At 38.5% G+C, this 20,348-nt stretch overlaps 1 protein-coding gene across 4 annotated transcripts in view; it reads right to left on the reverse strand.

The window, feature by feature from the left end:
- Positions 1-3,692: 3,692 nt before the first annotated feature.
- parvb (parvin, beta) overlaps positions 3,693-20,348 on the reverse strand; it is a 73,585-nt gene continuing 56,929 nt past the window's right edge. For 2 of the 4 annotated variants that reach the window (XM_072552374.1, XM_072552377.1), the window contains exons 11-13: positions 15,147-15,248; positions 12,126-12,198; positions 3,693-8,959 (exon numbers count right to left, since the gene is read on the reverse strand). In XM_072552374.1, the coding sequence (XP_072408475.1) occupies positions 8,883-8,959; positions 12,126-12,198; positions 15,147-15,248 (252 nt within the window). In that variant the 3' untranslated portion in view covers positions 3,693-8,882. Of the gene's footprint in view, positions 8,960-9,844; positions 10,582-12,125; positions 12,199-15,146; positions 15,249-20,348 lie in introns of those variants that run through there. The other 2 variants (XM_072552376.1, XM_072552375.1) reach the window with 2 other exon arrangements.

Consider the following 20,348-nt stretch of genomic DNA (forward strand, 5'->3'; position numbering starts at 1 on the left):
TGTTTTGGGACCATTGCTGTTTGTCATTTTTATAAATGACCTGGAGGAAGGGCTAGAAGGTTGGGTGAGCAAGTTTGCGGATGATACGAAAGTCGGAGGAGTTGTAGACAGTGAGGAAGGATGTGGCAAGTTACAGCGGGATATAGAGAAGCTGCAGAGCTGGGCAGAAAGGTGGCAAATGGAGTTCAATGTAGCTAAGTGTGAGGTGATTCACTTTGGTAAGAGTAATAAAAAGATGGGGTACTGGGCTAATGGTCGGATACTTGGTAGTGTGGAAGAGCAGAGGGATCTTGGTGTCCATGTACACAGATCTCTGAAAGTTGCCACCCAGGTAAATAGTGCGGTGAAGGCGGCATATGGTGTACTGGCTTTTATTGGTAGAGGAATTGAGTTCCGGAGTCTTGAGGTCATGCTGCAGTTGTATAAGACTCTGGTGCGGCCGCATCTGGAATATTGTGTGCAGTTTTGGTCGCCATACTATAGGAAGGATGTGGAGGCACTGGAACGGGTGCAGAGGAAGTTTACCAGGATGTTGCCTGGTATGGTAGGAAGATCCTATGAGGAAAGGCTGAGGCACTTGGGGTTGTTTTCATTAGAGAAAAGAAGGTTTAGGGGTGACTTGATAGAGGTGTACAAGGTGATTAGGGGGTTAGATAGGGTTGACAGTGAGAACCTTTTTCCACGTATGGAGTCAGCTATTACAAGGGGGCATAGCTTTAAATTAAGGGGGGGTAGATATAGGACTGATGTTAGGGGTAGGTTCTTCACTCAGCGAGTCGTAAGTTCATGGAATGCCCTGCCAGTAGCAGTAGTAGACTCTCCCTCTTTATGGGTATTTAAGCGGGCATTGGATAGGTATATGGAGGATAGTGGGTTAGTGTAGGTTAGGTGGGCTTTGATCGGCGCAACATCGAGGGCCGAAGGGCCTGTACTGCGCTGTAATGTTCTATGTTCTATGTTCTAAATATAGTAGTACTTACAGCTTTGTCAGCTATGATAATTGCAAGACCAGTGAAACTTTAATAAGGCAACAAAAACTACATATCATCGTGGTCACTAACAAACATATTTATTAGAATAAATAATGGTTAATGTTTCTCAAACCATGCATACAGAAGACGCTTGTATTCTTTCACAGGAGTATAGTTTCTGATACTCTTAGTAACTGACTCAGTACTGCATTTTAAGTGACCTTGGAGATCAAATAAAGAAATAACTTTTAACAGTAGGACAATTCATTAACAGTGCATGAAGACAAGATAATTTCTCAAGTTCTTAAAAGCTTGTGATTGGAGCAACACGTTTTTCTAATAATAGATGAACACTTCTATTGGATACTTCACTATAAATGAGAATTTCTTTCCTTCTCAAATACATCAGGTATAATATGAGTTGAGACATGTCTGTACTGAGGTAAGAAACTCCAGCATCATAACTACGCTCAATAAAAGTAACTAACAGGTTAACTGCATTCTGAATTCTTATTATGCTTTTGCAGAAATCTGCAGTAAACCCCAATAGGGGAGCAATGTTTTCCACAATGCATGTCCATGAGAAAGACTGATTATTTAGTACCAAATTATATCCCATGAACTGACATCTACAATGAAATTGTCAAAACTCAATCAGGTTTAGACTCACACCTAGCTGCTAAGGGTGAAAGTACAGTTCCCTGACCAATCACCGCACTATCCTGTTTCACTCATGTGAAAACCTGATATCTTCCTATCATAACTTGAATCAGTTTGAGGTTTTATGCAATACTTTGCTGGTTATAATTCAGATTCTGTTACTATGTTGGGCTATTTTCACAGATTTGCTATAAACTTCTTAAAACAGCTGGACATGTGCCTGTATTGCTTAAGTATAATACTTGGACATTAAGTTGATATCCCATATTAGCTGCAATTTACATTATAATGACAAACAAGCAACCAAAAATAAGCAACCAAATCCGGGGAGGGAATAATCTTGACAACCCCATTCCTTCACCAAAGATTAACCCTGGTATGCCATTGAATTAATTTTGAACAAATAATCGAACATGGACTCCCAATGAGAGCACAAAAATAGGAATGGGAAATTGAGATGTTTACCACAATACATTGCTTCGTTGAATATTCATTATACAAATGCTCTCTAAGGATGCTGAGCGGGATGGCAAAAGCAGTGATCAAACAGCAATCTTTCTGTGACATCAGATTTTGAACTGCTTTAAACACAAATTATAGTTGCAGTTACTTTTGTGCCATAATGTTTATTTATAATGGTGCAGCACTAACTTCAGCTGAATTGCATTATTGGCAATAAAATACTTTAAAATGTATTGCAATACTATGTAACCTTCTGTTTGATCTATAGAATATTCCTGTTGGACTGCTCATGATAATGATATCTATGTTTATTGCATTGAGGATTCATCCAACAAAATCAATTAAAATAAATTATATTTATTACATAACTAAAACTGAACTTTCTAAATAGTGGGCTAACATCTTGTCCCATACAGCTTCACCTCATCCCTAATGAGGTCAACTAGTAATCCAATTCCTTCACTCAAGTCAAAATTGTCACGACGAAATCATCATACAGGCCTGGATAAAGCAGCTCAACTGTCAGAACGCTGTCTACATGCATAGTACCTTTGCAAAATTTGTAAAGGGAGCTGTAAAATGCACCTTTGCAATCTGATAGGTGCTCCAGAATACATCACCTTTACAAGAAACAGATTTAAATATGCTGCTAGGAATAAGAGTCCAAGCTGTAGTCAAGGTTATTGTTCACATTCTCTTGTTCAGTAAGAAGTACTCAATTTGAGTTCCACACATCTAATATTCTATTAACATGGAATATAATGTGTTTAATCTTAAAATATTTTAAAAACTAACCTGTTTTTTTTCTTGGAGAGCGTATTAGAACTGACACTACCCAATGCAGTAGAGTGAAGAAAATGTAAATATTCAATGTTTCTGAACATTTAAAAAAAATCAAAACTTGGTTTAACTTTAAAATCAGATTCTTGAGCCTCACTTAACTGCAACTTTCAATATCAGCCAGTTCCAAGTGTCAAAAAGGTGCAGCATACAATTGTAACTAATTATTTTAAGATTAAAATTAAATTGCCAAGAATCAGTGAGATTTGCAATCTCAATATTCCTAAAGAACATATTGTACATAAGTCAATACTTAACTATATTTATTGCAGAGGATATTCTGTAGAAATTCAGTCATGTCACAGCTACATGAACATGAATCAGATTAATTCAGGTAACAGTGATCTTGTTCTTATATATTAGGAATAGATAAACAACATGGTAGCTTGATCCATTCTGATGTCTTGTCAATTAAGTCAGAAGCATAATCTGGATGTATGTCCTTATATTACACATCACCCCAGGGAAAACGCAGCCTGGAGGACAGGCAGAAGTAGGTGCAATCAACAAGAATCTGGATTAGTGGTGCTGGAAGAGCACAGCAGTTCAAGCAGCATCCAAGTAGCTTCGAAATCGACATTTCGGGCAAAAGCCCTTCATCAGGAATAAAGGCAGTGAGCCTGAAGCGTGGAGTACTCTATGCTACTTTCTCCCCAACCCCACCCTCCTCTAGCTTATCTCTCCACGCTTCAGGCTCACTGCCTTTATTCCTGATGAAAGGCTTTTGCCAGAAACGTCGATTTCGAAGCTACTTGGATGCTACCTGAACTGCTGTGCTCTTCCAGCACCACTAATCCAGAATCTGGTTTCCAGCATCTGCAGTCACTGTTTTTACCTCGTTGATTTTAACCCTACTGCGAATCGTCTTGCAAGGATGCCTGCCTTGAAGAAGTTTTCCTCCTCTCTCTACAAGAATCTCAGGGAGTCCCTCTCCCACTGCAACTCCCAGGTACTCTATGCTACTTTCTCCCCACCCCCACCCTCCTCTAGCTTATCTCTCCGGTGATGACGCAACAGGAGAACAAGGTTTTGTCAACAGAAAGCATTAACAGAGGTTACATGGGATGTAAAATGGGAATTCCAAACCGTTGAAAGCAGGCATAGTGCAAAAGTGAAAGATAGGGAAGGGAAAATGCATGAAAGATCAAATTTGAAAGACTGGAGGGCTCAATGGGAAGAGGAGCCTGAAGAAGCACTTTAGGAGGCTACAAAGCTATGGAATGAAATGGCCATAGAGGGATTTAAATAAAAGGAGGAAGTAGTTAAACTGGAGACATTAGGTGACCAGGAATCAATGTAGATCAGCAAGTTCAGGGAGATGCACTAGTAGGGCATTATGCAAAGTTGGATATGGGCTTTTTTATGAGATTGCGAAGATTGATATACCAGATGGAAATGTGCTGGTGTCTTGTACCTTACTTACAGTAAATATAACTCAGATGACATACAAAATAAGAAAACTGATAACATTGAATCATATTTATACTCTTCTAAAGTGCTAGAAGAAAATCACACTATTAAGGTAATCAGTGCAAAAGGAACTTACAGGTGCATGTGTATGATTGTTCAAGTAACACTAGTCAGTGATTGCATCACTGTAAACCTATCTCCAGTTTATGAGGAATTGCAGCTAATAGTATACTTTTCTATTAAAAGAAACAATTTTCAAGTAAATTGACACTGCAAGTTATAACCATACTGGCCTCTGGTTACACCTAACTAGCACCGTAATTGATGATATTATGCACTAAGAAAATACCTATAAACTTGCTGGTTTGATAAATAGTAAAAGATTATACAAAAGATAGTAAGAATTTATAAATTGTCACGATGGCAAAACAAATAACTGTGTGCAAGGCAAATATCAGAAAAAACCCAACTGTGTGCAAACATTTTTTCCAATGCTCAAGTGCCAGTTATGGTACATGTAGTTCACTATCTTGTTCATGTCTCAATTATAATTGTAGATTGGAATCTAACAATAGAAAACAGTTTATGATATAACCAAGTATATTAAAAAAATACAGAAAAACAGAACTGTTCCTACAATATGCAATGTTTTCTGAACTCCTGTACCATTAAGGAGCTTGCTTTGCAAGGTTGCCATGCACTGACACAATTTGAAGGCTCTACATTTCACTTGCAGTTTATAAGGATTGAATCTGACACGTTCTTCCACTTCAGTGCCACTCTTGTGAGAGGGTGAATAAAGTAGGTGAGAAATAAGCACTGAGACTAGACCTCTGAAAGCAGTTACTTGCACCCTGGATTATGACTCAGCAAAGGAGAACTGTGAATCTTCTAGATCAAAGCCCAATTACACAGGTTAAACTGTCCTTATGCAGGCCCTGGGTGAGTGGGTAACATGATTGTGCTCCAACAGAGGGAGATTTCTCCCATCAACAATTTTATCCAAGAATTCTCAATCTGTACTCAGGTTAACTTTGCTCCATTAAAATTATCAATTTTAACATGATGAATCAGTCATCTCAAATATGTTGCACTAAGCCGTCCTCATTTTCCAATTATAAAACAGCTTTCAAAACATTTCTGGCAAAAGAAGGAACTTTGCCTCCAGACACCCCCAGCACCCTAATATTCAGTAGTCTGCAAAGTGACAGATGTTTCAAAGCAGAAATGTTTCAGTCATATTGTAAAGGCTCACTTGTGCTTTACAGTGTATTTGTATTACAGTGCCACCATTTGGTTGAAGGATTCATTAATATTTCAATCTCCAGCCTAATATTTTGATTTTCTTTAACAGTATTAAACACCAAAGAAAAAAATACAGAATTGTCAAAATACAGAATTCAAGTAGTCAACCAGCTGTGTACTGATACATAATTAGTTCATGGTTAACCGTTTTGTATTGTTATATAAGTTATCTAAGTATATTTAACCCAGCTTTTTCTGTGCCTCTACTTAATTACCCATTGTCAAAACATACATTAAATATTAAGTATTGTAATTTAGAACACTGCAGTAAAATCCTAGAACATTTTCTGGGATCCATACAAATAATGAATTCTGATCATTTAAAGAAAGAAAATTCCTTCAAGGAAGTCAGTATTTTCACTGTATTATTTTCTTCCATTAATTTTGATGACAGCTTTTCAACCCAACGACTTGTCACTCTCTCCTCAGAACATTATGTTCAGTCACTTCCCCCTCCTTTGTTGTTGTGGCCATCATTTTCCTAAGAATTTGAGACAGATTACAAAAGCAGAAGAAACTCTTATCTTTGTAAAGCCTGTTACAAATTTATGAGAATTATTTTATGACATAAATAGTACTGACTTAATCTCTCAGTGTAGTAGTCCAACAATGATGAATCACTGCTTGCAGTGAGGCTGTAGCATTGTAAAGAGATGAAAGTTGCTGCTTCACTGATTTCTCAATCTCAGCTGCACTGAGACATTTGAGCCCAGGAGAAAAGTGCAAGACATTTGCATCTCTCAGTGTCATTGGTAAACCCTTAAAAGAAAGTAGAAATCTACTCTCTTGGCTTTAAGAAGTCAAGTGGATTATGATAAAATATGGCATAGCACATGAACAATACAATAACTGCATTATTTACTTCATTTACTTCACAGGATAGGACAGAGTCAGCATGGATTTATGAAGGGGAAATCATGCTTGACTAATCTTCTTGAATTTTTTGAGGATGTAACTCTGAAGATAGACAAGGGAGATCCAGTAGATGGAGTGTACCTGGACTTTCAGAAAGCTTTTGATAAAGTCCCACACAGGAGGTTAGTGAGTAAAATTAGGGCGCATGGTATTGGGGGCAAAGTACTAGATTGGATTGAAAATTGGTTGGCTGATAGGAAACAAAGGGTAGTGATAAATGGCTCCATTTCGGAATGGCAGGCAATGACCAGTGGGGTACTGCAGGGATCAGTGCTGGGACCGCAGCTTTTTACAATATATGTTAATGATATAGAAGATGGTATCAGCAATAACATTAGCAAATTTGCTGATGATACAAAGCTGGGTGGTAGGGTGAAATGTGATGAGGATGTTAGGAGATTACAGGGTGACCTGGACAAGATAGATGAGTGGGCAGATGCATGGCAGATACAGTTTAATGTGGATAAATGTATGGTTATCCACTTTGGTGGCAAGAACAGGAAGGCAGATTACTACCTCAATGGAATCAATTTAGGAAAGGGGCAGTATAAAGAGATCTGGGTGTTCTTGTACACCAGTCAATGAAGGCAAGCATGCAGGTACAGCAGGTAGTGAAGAAGGCTAATAGCATGCTGGCCTTCATAACAAGAGGAATTGAGTATAGAAGCAAAGAGGTGCTTCTGCAGCTGTACAGGGCCCTGGTGAGACCACACCTGGAGTACTGTGTGCAGTCCTGGTCTCCAAATTTGAGGAAAGACATTCTGGCTATTGAGGGAGTGAAGCGTAGGTTCACGAGGTCAATTCCCGGAATGGCGGGATTACCTTACACTGAAAGACTGAAGCGACTGGGCTTGTATACCCTTGAGTTTAAAAGACTGAGAAGGGATCTGATTGAGACATATAAGATTATGAAAGGATTGGACACTCTGGCAGCAAAAACATGTTTCCGCTGATGGGTGAGTGCCGAACCAGAGGACACAGCTTAAAAATACGGGGTAGATCATTTAGGACAGAGATGAGGAGAAACTTCTTCACCCAGAGAGTGGTGGCTGTGTGGAATGTTCTGCTCCAGAGGGCAATGGAGGCCCAGTCTCTGGATTCATTTAAGAAAGAGTTGGATAGAGCTCTCAATGATAGTGGAATCAAGGGTTATGGAGATAAGGCAGGAAGAGGATACTGATTAGGAATGATCAGCCATGATCATATTGAATGGTGGTGCAGGCTCGAAGGGCTGAATGGCCTACTCCTGCACCTATTGTCTATTTCAACTGATGAAGTCGTGGGAGTAAATATATAGGATAATTTTCATATAAACGAAGAAGTTGCGTCATGATTACTTGAAGAAAATAGATATTAGTTAATCAACCTGTTCAGAGATGTTATTACACACCTCTGGAGCAGATGGGATTTGAACTAATGAGGCTCAGAGGTCAGGAGACTACCACTACACACAAAAGCCCCTGAAGAAAATAATATATTTTCTAAACAACCTGTTCAGAAATGCTAGTACATACTTTTGGATCAGGTGGGACTTGAACCCAAACTTTTGGTTCAGAGGAAGGGACACTACCATTGCACCTCTAGGGTCATTTGAAGGAAACAGTTACTATTTTCTAATCAACCTATTTACAGATGTTACTGCACAATGCTGGAACAGATGAGACTTGAACTTGGGTCTCCTGGCTCCAAGGTAGGGAACCTACGACTGCACTACAAGAGTGAAGATAACAGTATTGCAGCGTAAGTGATGACTTCCACCTGCCACTTTTTAAAGTCAATAATTGTTGTACAATTGCAAAGCATTCTCCGTTTCTAACCAGTATCCTCCCATACAGACATCACTGTATATTCTAGGAACGAGTTCTGTGCATTGAAAGGTGAAACACTGCTCAATCCTCAAGAAGTTTCAAGGCAAACAAATGATATACTCTATCCTCAATATAACCTGGTGAGAAAGAGTCAGATAACATGCATGGTGTAACAAAATTCATACTACAATACCGCATAAAAGAAAACACAGGAAATAAAATGGTCAGGTTTCACTGACTCTATAACAGACAATATTGTAACCGTAGCACTTCAGACAAGGTGTGGACATTTAGTTAAATAACAAAATGGTTTTAAGAGAAGGAAGAAATGTATCTGGAGGAAAGAGTCTTATAAGTATAAAAGCAAATTACAAACTAGGAACTTTCTTATTTAAAAAATCCAAACAAACTAATACTGTGATTTCAACTTGGCAAGGCACAGGTATATGGGAGGCATTCCTGGTAACTGCTCAGTGATGTTTCTCCCAGAATGTCTTGATTATTCCAACAATTACTCCACATTCTTGTATTTTGTGAATAGATTGTAAAGCACTCTCAGCGTTGACTTCAAGTCCAGGTTTACAATATCTGACAAGAGAATATGCAACACATTCACTGTGAACGTTCTAACAAAAATTAGCAATTTCACAAGAAAACAATTAAAGGCAAAGAGGGAAAGTGAACTGGAAAGGGAAGATCACAGGCTCATGGCTTGGCATACCATAGCAACGCTCAAAAGTCCTGGAGAATGCAGTTCTAACTCATCCTACTTAATTTCATCTCACATCTCTGGAGTGTAACTTCAGGTGCAAAGAGTGAGCTTTTGCCTCCAGAAAAGGCAAAAGGTTTAGTGTCACCAGCACAGTCACCAAGATAAAACCAGCAAGGAACCTGCTGCCAAAAATGTATAAGACATTCAGTTTATAACTTTTATGCAACGTGAACATATAATTATCAGGTGGCATAAGAGTCAGAGACAGCTTTGTTAATAAAAGATACTACCAATGCAGTGATGAGTAGTCATTTGGGTGCAATGATGCTTGGGTGGAAATAAGGGAGTGCAAGGGGACATAATCTTAGGTAGTAATCATCCATAGCCCCCAATCAGTTGCCTCATAGAGGGATAAAATATAAATCAGGAAATAGTGAAGGCATGTAAGAGCATTATAATTGACATGGGCAACTTTAATATGCATATTGTGCACAAATCAGATGGGCAAAGGTAACATGGAAAATTAAATTGTAGAGTGCATCAGAAATTGCTTCATAAAGCAGTACGTTGAAACCTACCTGTGAACAGGACATTTTAAATCTAGTACTTCATGAGATTTATAAAAGATCCTATACATAACAATCCTCTGGGTGGTAGCAATCACAACATGATTGAATTTGAAATTCAGCTTGAGGGAAAGCAACTCAAATCTCAAATCAGTTTTCACAAACTGAACAATGGAAATTACAGACATCCCCCCCCCCCCCCCATTGAGAATGGGTTCCATTCTTAAGTCAGTTCGCTATTCAATTTCTATGCAAATGAACAGGGCACTGTTCCTAAATATGAGGAAATGTTTGTATATCAATCATTAAATTAATATTAATACATCCTTTTTGGCATTTCATTCTTAAGTTGGACGTTAAGTTGGTTAACAAAGATAGTCAAGGAGACTATCCAATAAAAACTAAGACATATAAAATGATGAAAACTAGTGGCATGCTAGGACTTTGCAACTATTTTAAGAACCAGATGGCTAAAAGGCTAATAGAAAAAAAAGTGATTATGAAAGTAAATTGGCAATAAATATAAAAACAAATCAGCAAGAACTTCTTCAGGAACATTTTAAAAAAAGGTAAACATGGGACCTTTTGAGGATATAACTGGGGTATTAATAATGGGGAACAGGAAAACAGCAAATAATTGAAACCAATACTTTGCACTGGTCTTCATGGTGGAAGACACTATGAACATTCCAAAGATAACAGGTAAGCAAAGCACTAAAGAGAGGAAAGATCCTGTAATGGTCTCTAACAGAAGGTAAGAAACATTTATCAAACTAACGGGACAAAAGACAGACAAGTTGCCAGGACCTGATAGCCTGCATTCAAGGGTTTTAAAGTAGCTGTAGGGATAATGCAGGCATTGGTCAAACAGCCAAAACTTACTGAATACTAGAAGAGTTCCAGTAGATTGGGAGATTGCTAATGTGAAGCACCTGTTTAAGAAGGGAGAGAGAAAAAAAAGCAGGATGCTATATACCAATTAGATTAAATCATTCACTGGGTAAATACTAGAGTCAATTATGAAGGAAGAAACAGCAAGAATTTAGGAAGCTCAATACAATCAACAAAGTTTGGTCTAAGAAAAATTACATTTGAGAAATCTAAGTGTTCTTTGAGGATATAACAAGCACAGTTGATAAAGAGGAACTGATAGATATAGTGATTTTGGATTTCCAGAAGCCATTTGATAAGATGCCACATAAAGTTTATTGCACAGGATAAGAGCTAATGTTATTGAGGATAATGTATTAGCATGGATTAAGGATTGGTTAATGCAGAAGACAAACAGTTAGGATCAATGATCTTTCAGGTTGGAAATACATAACTTCTGGAGTGCCATTATTATTTGCTACCTATATTAGTAACTTTGAGGAGGGGGCAGAGTGTGATTTATCCAAATTTGCTGCTGATATAAAAATAGGAGAGAGAGTGTACATTATGATGAAGACATAAGGAATCTACTTAAGTTGAGTAAGTAGACAAAAATTTGGCAGATGGAGTTTGATATCAGAAAGTGATATGCACTTTGCTAGGAAGCATCAAAGCACAGACTATTACTTAAATGGAGAGTGACTCCAAACAAATATACAGAGGAATCTTGGTGGTCTTGCGCATGAAACAGAAAAGATGCAGGCACAGCAAGGTGGCATATGCAATTATGGCCTCTCGTGCTAGGACTGGAAGATAGAGCAACCTTGTTACAATTGTACATGGCGTTGGTGAGGCCACACTTGGAGAGTACTTTGCACAGTTTTCATTCCCTTTAAGAAAGGATGAACTGGCAGTTCAAAAGATATTCCATAGGTTGATTTATCAAGAATGGCTAAACTGGTTAGGACTTTATTCATTAAATTTTAAAAGACTGAGGGGTAATTTCACTGAAATGATTTTGAGGGGGCTTAACATGTTAGATATTGAGAAATTGTAGACCAGTGGGGGAATCCCAAACTAGAAGGCATAGTTACAGAATAAGATGACACACATGTAAAACTAGGAGGCAAAGGAATGCCCTCTCCCAGAATGTCTGGAATTCGTTACCCCACAGAGCCGTGGAGGCTAGATCACTGAAAGTATTCAAAGAGGAGATAGATACCTTTTGATTCGAGGGTTATGGCGAGCTGGCAAGAGAAATTCAGACCTGGGACAGATCAGCCATGACCTTGTTGAATGTGGGGCAAACCTGAAGAGCTGAATGACCTACTGCTGTTCCCCTTTCTTATGTTATGTTAAATCTAGCCATACAGTATGCTCTAATGAGTACCTGAACCAATGTACAATTCAACCTTGAAATTTGACAAACAGTAACTAGAGTCAAATTCGATTATTTTCTATTTCTACAGCAATTTAATACTGGCCTGAAATTATATTTTATGGTTCCAAATACTAAAGAGTTGCTTATAATTGGTATAAGCAATACAGTTGGTAATAAATCTGAACCACCGTAGTCAAGATTATATATTTGAAATTCAAAAGATACCTTCTGGGCGAGCCTTTGGTTTCTTAAGTCCGCCATCCTGCATAAGCTCAAAGGAAAATGCTACATTGTGAGCCTACAGAAAAACAAACAGTTAATACAATCACTTCATGACATCAAAGGTTTAGTCCACCAAAAAAGTAAATTGCAAGAAAATAACTGCTGTTCACTGTATCATTCACCAGTCAAATCTACTCTATTCTATATTGCTCCATTCAAAGCTCAGCCCACCAACTAGAATACAGCATTCCATGTAAGAGTAGGATCATCTAAGTTCCAAACCCTACAATGTATGCACCATCTCCAATGCTTTTCAGCACTGCACAACTTCAGTCACTCATCTTCCACACAATGCCACAACTTGCAGACAGTTTTAAGGAAGTGTGGAAGCCCCATTAAACCAATGGATTTAAATACCAGTGAATATTTCAGTTCAGAGCTATTTGAATCACATTAAGTACAAATTCCAATTTCCACAAGTCAGTTTAAATCATTGCGATTGTTATTTTATATTGTTTTTCAGGAAGGTTTGAAATTATCAAAAACTCCAAAGAAATGTCCTTGCATATTGCAGACACCTATTCCAATCTTTAATGTGTTTAATCCAAATATTTTACAATGCTCAAGATCAACTGATTTTTTTTAAACACAGGCATTAATCACAGGATACTTAACTGACAGGCCAGGGTTTTCATTATTCAATTGTTATCCCAGGAATATTACTAAACCTTTTATAAAGATCTAAAGCAAATGAAGACACACTCAGCAGGGGAGAAAGTTGGAACTCATGTAACAGACAGTAATCTAAGATGCAAGGACTGAAAACCTTAGAGTCAAGAATATTTTAAAAATCCAAAAACATTAAAAACTTCTGTAATTTACTCACTGTACTATTCTAGCCTTTTAAAAAACTTGTTATAAAATAAATACAATGCTTATTAATGTTATCCCATTAACTCATCAACCCTACTCTACAGCAAATTCATCATCTTTTTGCTCTGAGGTTGTGTTTTTATTGATTCAAAAGATTCCTTTACACAACTGCAATACTGATGAAGATAGGTTTTGCTCTTAGTGCAGCAGTGATATCCTGAATCAGGACCTTCATGACTCCACAATGGATTTGTGGATTACCTAGGCAAAGAAATGTACTTTTCCATCAATTAGATCTCAACACGTAACTTACAAAGCAGGTTTTTTTTTAAAAGTTGGAAAGCTGAAATTGTTGCATAAACATTAAATTTAGTCAACTTAAACAGACACATTATTTTAAATTGAACCTCATATGAAATATATAAATTTCAATTCAGAAACCTTTCCATTCGTGAACATACAATTCTTATCACTTACTGTTAGGGTCCCCGTGTGCAATGACACTCTTTGATTTATAAAACAATAAACATGCAACAGTAATCCATTTAGATGGGGATGTCTACATTTGGTATTCTTTTATTGATGACTGTGAAAGTCAATCCTTGAGAGGCAGGTTCTGCCATAAAAGGCACACATGAAGGTGCCAAGTGACAATGTGGATTATTGCTTTGCATCAGTGACTTTTGACAAGCTGTTAAGATCAATGGTCATCTTAGTCGTGCATACCAGCCAACAGGGATATTGCCCTATCCTTTCATCACCAGCTAGTGATTTCAGGTAAGATCGTCGATGATTAGGGTCTTCGCCTCATGCTTGCAAGAGTCTGTGAAGTGAAGCTTGGGCACCCTTAGTCTCCTAGCTCCATACACGAAATGCTATAGTCTCATTAGTAGTCACCTCGTTTATTCACCCCACAAATGCACTTCCACCTTCTCCCTCTCAAACTGCAGGGTGAACACTACTATATTATGACGACCGCCTCTTAAGGGTTCCTTTATCTTTAGCTCCCTAATCAAGTCTGCCTCACTGGCACATCACCAAATGCAGAATTGTCTGTTTCCTAATGGACTCTACGACAACCTACTTCAAAAACACCATCTTATAGGCATTCCACAAATACCTTTTCTCAGGATCTGCTACCAAATTAATTTTCACAGTCCACCTGCACATTGAAGTCCCCCATGATTATTGTAAGTGATTTCCTTACATGCCTTTTCTATCTCCTGGTTTCGTTTCTGCCCCACATCCCGACTATTGCGATAAGGCCCATAAGGGTCTTTATTTCCTTTGCAGTTCCTCAACTGTACCTCATGCAGATTTTACGCCATCTGACTCTATATCATTTCTTGCTATTGACATAATCTCATTTCTTACTTACAAGGCAACCCTCCCCCCATCTGCCTATCTGCTGGTCCTTTTGATTTCATGTGTATCATTGAATATTTTGTTCCCACTGCTAAACCCCTTGCAGCCATGTCTCTGTGATACCCACATCAGACCTGTCAATTACAATCCATGCTACACTCATTAACCTTGTTTCATGTACTGTGTGCATTCTGGTGCAACACCTTCAGCCCCCTTCTCATATCGGCTCCTTATTAATTTAAAGTTAGATCCCTTACTCTTTCGATATTCTCTGTCCTATTAATTGTTCTGGAAACTTTAATAACCTCTTCTGAATGTTCAATCCACTTTAATTTTTTCTAGGTAAATGACCAAACCCACACTCAAATTTAGCTTAAAGCCCTACCTATAGCCCTAGTTATGCGATTTGCCAGGATCCTGGTCACAGCATGATTCAGGTAGAGCCTGAACCACCAAAGTTTCCTTTCGACTGATACTGCTTCTTGACTTAAGGTCATCAGGTGACATGGACGCTTATTTATTACCAAAAAATAAAAGATATTTTTACAATTGCTACAAATTCTTAACAGGATTTACAGATTGACCTCATTCCCCCTTCTAGGTCAAAGGTCATCAAACTTGAACATTACAATTTTCACAGCATACCAGGATTAATGTGCTGACCCAATGGATCATAAGTAACCAATGCCTGCTAGTTTTATTACCTTGCTAAATTAATAAAAGCTCACAAATTGCAAATGCAGCTGATTGAACAAGAGTTGACTATACTGTACTCATAGTACTGACCTTCTGTTCAAAACTTTCTGGTGTCAGATAGAAGTTGTAGAGAGGAACAAAGTAATCTTCAAGAAGTCCCATAAGCAACACCAAGTATACACCATCTGCAAACTGACAGTAGTACATTAAAATGACAGTGCTTCTACTCTATAAAGCAGATGGCTAATCCAAATCATTTAAATTTCTTCTAAAAAAAACATATCTGATCAACTTGGAATAGAAATCAATTAAGCAAATATAATTAAACAACATGAATGCGAAGTACAGCTCAAGTTGGAGGACAACATCCATTTAAACTACACGTTCTGAACAGGTGCATAGAAATTTAAAGTTTGTGCACAGCTCTCTGGTCAAACAATGCCAGGCCTATTGTGTCCAGTCGAGGACCAAGATACAGCTGCCCTGGAGACAGCACAGATAAGAATAAGAGAAGCAATTCTGTCATCAGATCATTGCGCTGAGGAGACACAGAAGAAATCTGGATTTTCCAGCAGGGAAAGAAAACAATTGACAAGTGATCTTATGTATAAGTATGAAGAGAGAAAATAACTTACATAGCAAAATGGCAATCATGAACATTATTTCAAACTGTATATTGATGAGGATGACAAATTAATTCAAGTTAGTGAAAGGCAACTGGAGATCAATGTCAGGAAGTTTGAGCCCACAAAAACAGCAATAAACACTGCAAAAAAGCTTCTACTTAGAATAGAAGAAGATATGCAACTTTATTTACTTAACAGGTGAACACAATGCTGAGAGAGCCCATGAGATAGATAGGAACATGCAACAGGAGTAGGGTATTTGGTTCTTGTGCCTGTTCTACCATTCAATGCGATCATGACAGAACTGTGGGTGCACTCCGTATACTTGCCTTTGGCCCATATCCCTTAATACCTTTACTTAAAAAATTATATACTGCACATTTAAAGTTAACAACTGATCCAGGATTCACTGCCATTTGTGGAAGAAAAGTTCCAAACATTCACCACCCTTGGCATGTAGAAATGCTTCCTAACATATTTCTTGAATGCCTGGCCCTAATTCTCAAATATGAACTTTAAATTCTAGAATCCCCAGTCAGTGGAAACAGGGTATTCTCTTATCTACTATATCTGTTCCTGTTAATACTTTGAAGTTGGATGGGGGAGAACAATCAAAAGGTCCTAAACCATAGGTATAAAACTTACGAAGATGAAAAATATTATACAGTAAATGTAAAATAGAAGATAATTCAGTTCATTTAAATTAGCACTCAGATCAAATACAAGATATTTTAATATTTGCATTCAATCTTCCGGATGGAACATCATTTGGTTCAAATATCCATTTTAAATTTTACTTTCTTTAAAGGAAAACTATTTTGCATTGTTAAGATGTGGGGTTGGCTAAAGGGCAGGAGACTGAGGAAAGTAAAGAAGTAAAGAGAATGAGAGAGATTTGGACGTAAATATAAGAGGTAGGGTTAGTAAGTTTGCAGATGAGGCAAGGTGACTCAGTGGTTAGCACTGCAGCATCACAGTGCCAGAGACCCAAATTCAATTCCAGCCTTGGGCCAATGTCCGTGTGGAGTTTGCACATTTTGCCCATGTCTGTGTGGGTTTCCTCTGGGTGCTCTAGTTTCCTCCCACAGACCAAAGTTGTGCAGGTTAGGTGAATTGGCCATGTTAAATTGCCCATAGCGTTCAGGGATATGTAGGTTAGGTGCATTAGTCAGGAGAAATGTAAAATAATAGCATAGGGGAATGGGTCTGATGAGATACTCTTTGGATCCACACTAGGGATTCTATGACACCAAAATAGGTGGTGCAGTGGATTCTGAAGATTATCTCAGAGTACAACAGGACTTTGATCAGATGGGCAAGAAGTGGCAGATACCGTTTAATGTAGATAAAATGTGAGATGCTGCATTTTGCTAAGGCAAACCAGGGCAGGACATATACAGTTAATGGGCAGTGTTGCTGAACAAAGAGACTGAGGGTTGCAGGTGCATACTTCCTTGAAAGTGAAGTCAGAGGTAGACAGTGTGGTGTCAGAGGTAGACAGCGTGGTGTCAGAGGTAGACAGCGTGACAGTTTGGCACACTTGTCTTCACTGGTCAGAACACTGAGTACAGGAGTTGGGACATCATGTTGCAGCTGTACAGAACATAAGTAAGGGTATTTTGGAATACTGTATACAATTCTGGTTGCTCTTCTACTGGAGGGATGTTGATAAACTTGAGAGGATGCAGAAAAGATTTACAAGGATGTTGCTGGGACTGTAGGGTTTGAATTATTGGAAGAGGTTGATAGGCTGGGGCTTTTTTCCTTGGAGTGAAGACTGAGGGTGACCTTGTAGAGATTTATAAAATCATGAGTGGCATGGATAGGGTGAATAGCCAAGGTCTTTTTCCAAGGGTAAAGGAGTCCAAAACTAGACAGCATAGGTTTAAGGTGAAAAGGAATATTTTTAAAAAGGAACTGGTGCGTGTATGGAATGAGTTGCCAGCAGTGCTGGTGGTGGGTACAATTGCAACATTTAAAAGGCATCTGGGTGGGTATATGAATAGGGAGGTTTAGCGGGATATGGGCCAAATGGGACTAGGTGAGATTGGGATGCCTGGTCGGCGCAGACAAGTTGGACTGAAGGGTGTTTCTGTGCTGCATGACTCTATGACTGACTGAAAGTAGAATAAGACCAACAACAAGCTGAAACTGGTATCTTGTGTGTCAAGTTACAGGAATGATCTCACTGAAAATAGGGTTAACAATTTGGAATTGAGAATTATTAACGTCAAAATGTCATTTATAAAAACTCAGGTATTAATTGTTATGCTGTGTTTACTGGATTCTTCTCTATATGTTGCTCCTGTAGCAAGCGATATAATATTGAGATTATTAACACACACAACTGTCAAGTTTCCCAAGACTCTCAAGACTTATCATGATTGAACTTATGAACAAAACTTTTAAAGTTTCTCATGCGTTTTTTCCTTTCGGAAGATGATGCTACTTGCTGGGACTAAATAATTATATTTGTGGATTATATTTAAAAATATTGTAAGATATTGAACTATTTGGATACCTAGATTAAACAAGTTGTCACAATAGGAAAAGGGAACTTTCACTTTGTTAGAAATTAGGTCAAAGTATAACATGAGCTACGATCCCTCTGCTAATTACAGAAAGACAAATGATTTTGGGAAACAAGCACCCAGCTTTTAGGAAAAGTTAAACAAGTGCTGCAGTTCACTTACTCGAAAACCTGACTTTGAAAGAGATTATAGATGGTCCCCTTTGCTGATAATTGACGAGGAACACTTTCTAGCTTTGGCTTCTGTTCTCACACAAACCTAGAGAGTTAGGAAGGAGAAATCCTCAAATCCTCTCATTCCCTTTCTTGCATAAAAGTATTTGGGAACCTGATATAGTTTCTATATTTCAATATTTTGAATATCTTGTAAACCCTGAAAAGCTGCACTATGACCTCTCCCAAAAGATTTGGAACCGGGTTGAATTCCATCTGAATCAAAACATGTTTTGAACATCTTTAGCCGATTTACGGTAGTTAGCAATTTGATTTTGTCAATCTGGTGGACTGGGTGAATTTGCTAAATTCTATTTTTTTTGGACTACTGGCCAACAAGGATGGTTTTCTTTTACCCTTCGCAAAATGTTTTTGGTGCCTTGTCTTTATGTTTTGATTTAACTTGGAGGATTGGTCTCGATTCCACTCATCTGCAATATTTATTAATATATGTTTATACAACAAGAGTATAAAGAAAGTAGGAGTATACTTAAGAGGGAAATCAGGAGGGCAAAACGGGGACATGAGATAGCTTTGGCAAATAGAATTAAGGAGAATACAAAGGGTTTTTACAAATATATTAAGGACAAAAGGGTAACTAGGGAGAGAATAGGGCCCCTCAAAGATTAGCAAGGCGGCCTTTGTGTGGAGCCACAGAAAATGGGGGAGATACTAAATGAATATTTTGCATCAGTATTTACTGTGAAAAAGGATATGGAAGATATAGACTGTAGGGAAATAGATGGTGACATCTTGCAAAATGTCCAGATTACAGAGGAGGAAGTCTTGATACGGTTAAAAGTGGATAAATCCCCAGAACCTGATCAAGCGTACCCAAGAACTCTGTGGAAAACTAGAGAAGTGATTGCTGGGCCTCTTACTGAGATACTTATATCATCGATAGTCACAGCGGAGGTGCCCGAAGACTGGAGATTGGCAAACCTGGTGCCACTGTTTAAGAAGGGCGGTAAAGATAAGCCAGGGAACTATAGACCGGTGAGCCTAACCTCGGTGGTGGGCAAGTTGTTGGAGGGAATCCTGAGGGACAGGATGTACATGTATTTGGAAAGGCAAGGACTGATTAGGGATAGTCAACATGGCTTTGTGCATGGGAAATCATGTCTCACAAACTTGATTGAGTTTTTTGAAGAAGTAACAAAGAAGATTGATGAGGGCAGAGCAGTAGATGTGATCTATATGGACTTCAGTAAGGCATTCGACAAGGTTCCCCACGGGTGACTGATTAGCAAGGTTAGATCTCATGGAATACAGGGAGAAGTAGCCATTTGGATACAGAACTGGCTCAAAGGTAGAAGACAGAGGGTAGTGGTGGAGGGTTGTTTTTCAGACTGGAGGCCTGTGACCAGTGGAGTGCCACAAGGATCGTGCTGGGCCTTCTACTTTTTGTCATTTACATAAATGATTTGGATGCGAGCAAAAGAGGTACAGTTAGTAAGTTTGCAGATGACAGCAAAATTGAAGGGGTAGTGGACAGCGAAGAGGGTTACCTCAGATTACAACAAGATCTGGACCAGATGGGCCAATGGGCTGAGAAGCGGCAGATGGAGTTTAATTCAGATAAATGTGAGGTGCTGCATTTTGGGAAAGCAAATCTTAGCAGGACTTATACACATAATGGTAAGGTCCGAGGGAGTGTTGCTGAACAAAGAGACCTTGGAGTGCAGGTTCATAGCTCCTTGAAAGTGGAATCGCAGGTAGATAGGATAGTGAAGAAGGCGTTTGGTATGCTTTCCTTTATTGCTCAGAGTATTGAGTACAGGAGTTGGGAGGTCATGTTGTGGCTGTACAGGACATTGGTTAGGCCACTGTTGGAATATTGTGTGCAATTCTGGAGTCCTTCCTATCGGAAAGATGTTGCGAAACTTGAAAGGGTTCAGAAAAGATTTACAAGGATATTGCCAG

Source organism: Chiloscyllium punctatum, chromosome 32 (genome assembly GCF_047496795.1).
Source record: "Chiloscyllium punctatum isolate Juve2018m chromosome 32, sChiPun1.3, whole genome shotgun sequence".
In the NCBI taxonomy this organism is placed as follows: Eukaryota; Metazoa; Chordata; class Chondrichthyes; order Orectolobiformes; family Hemiscylliidae; genus Chiloscyllium; species Chiloscyllium punctatum.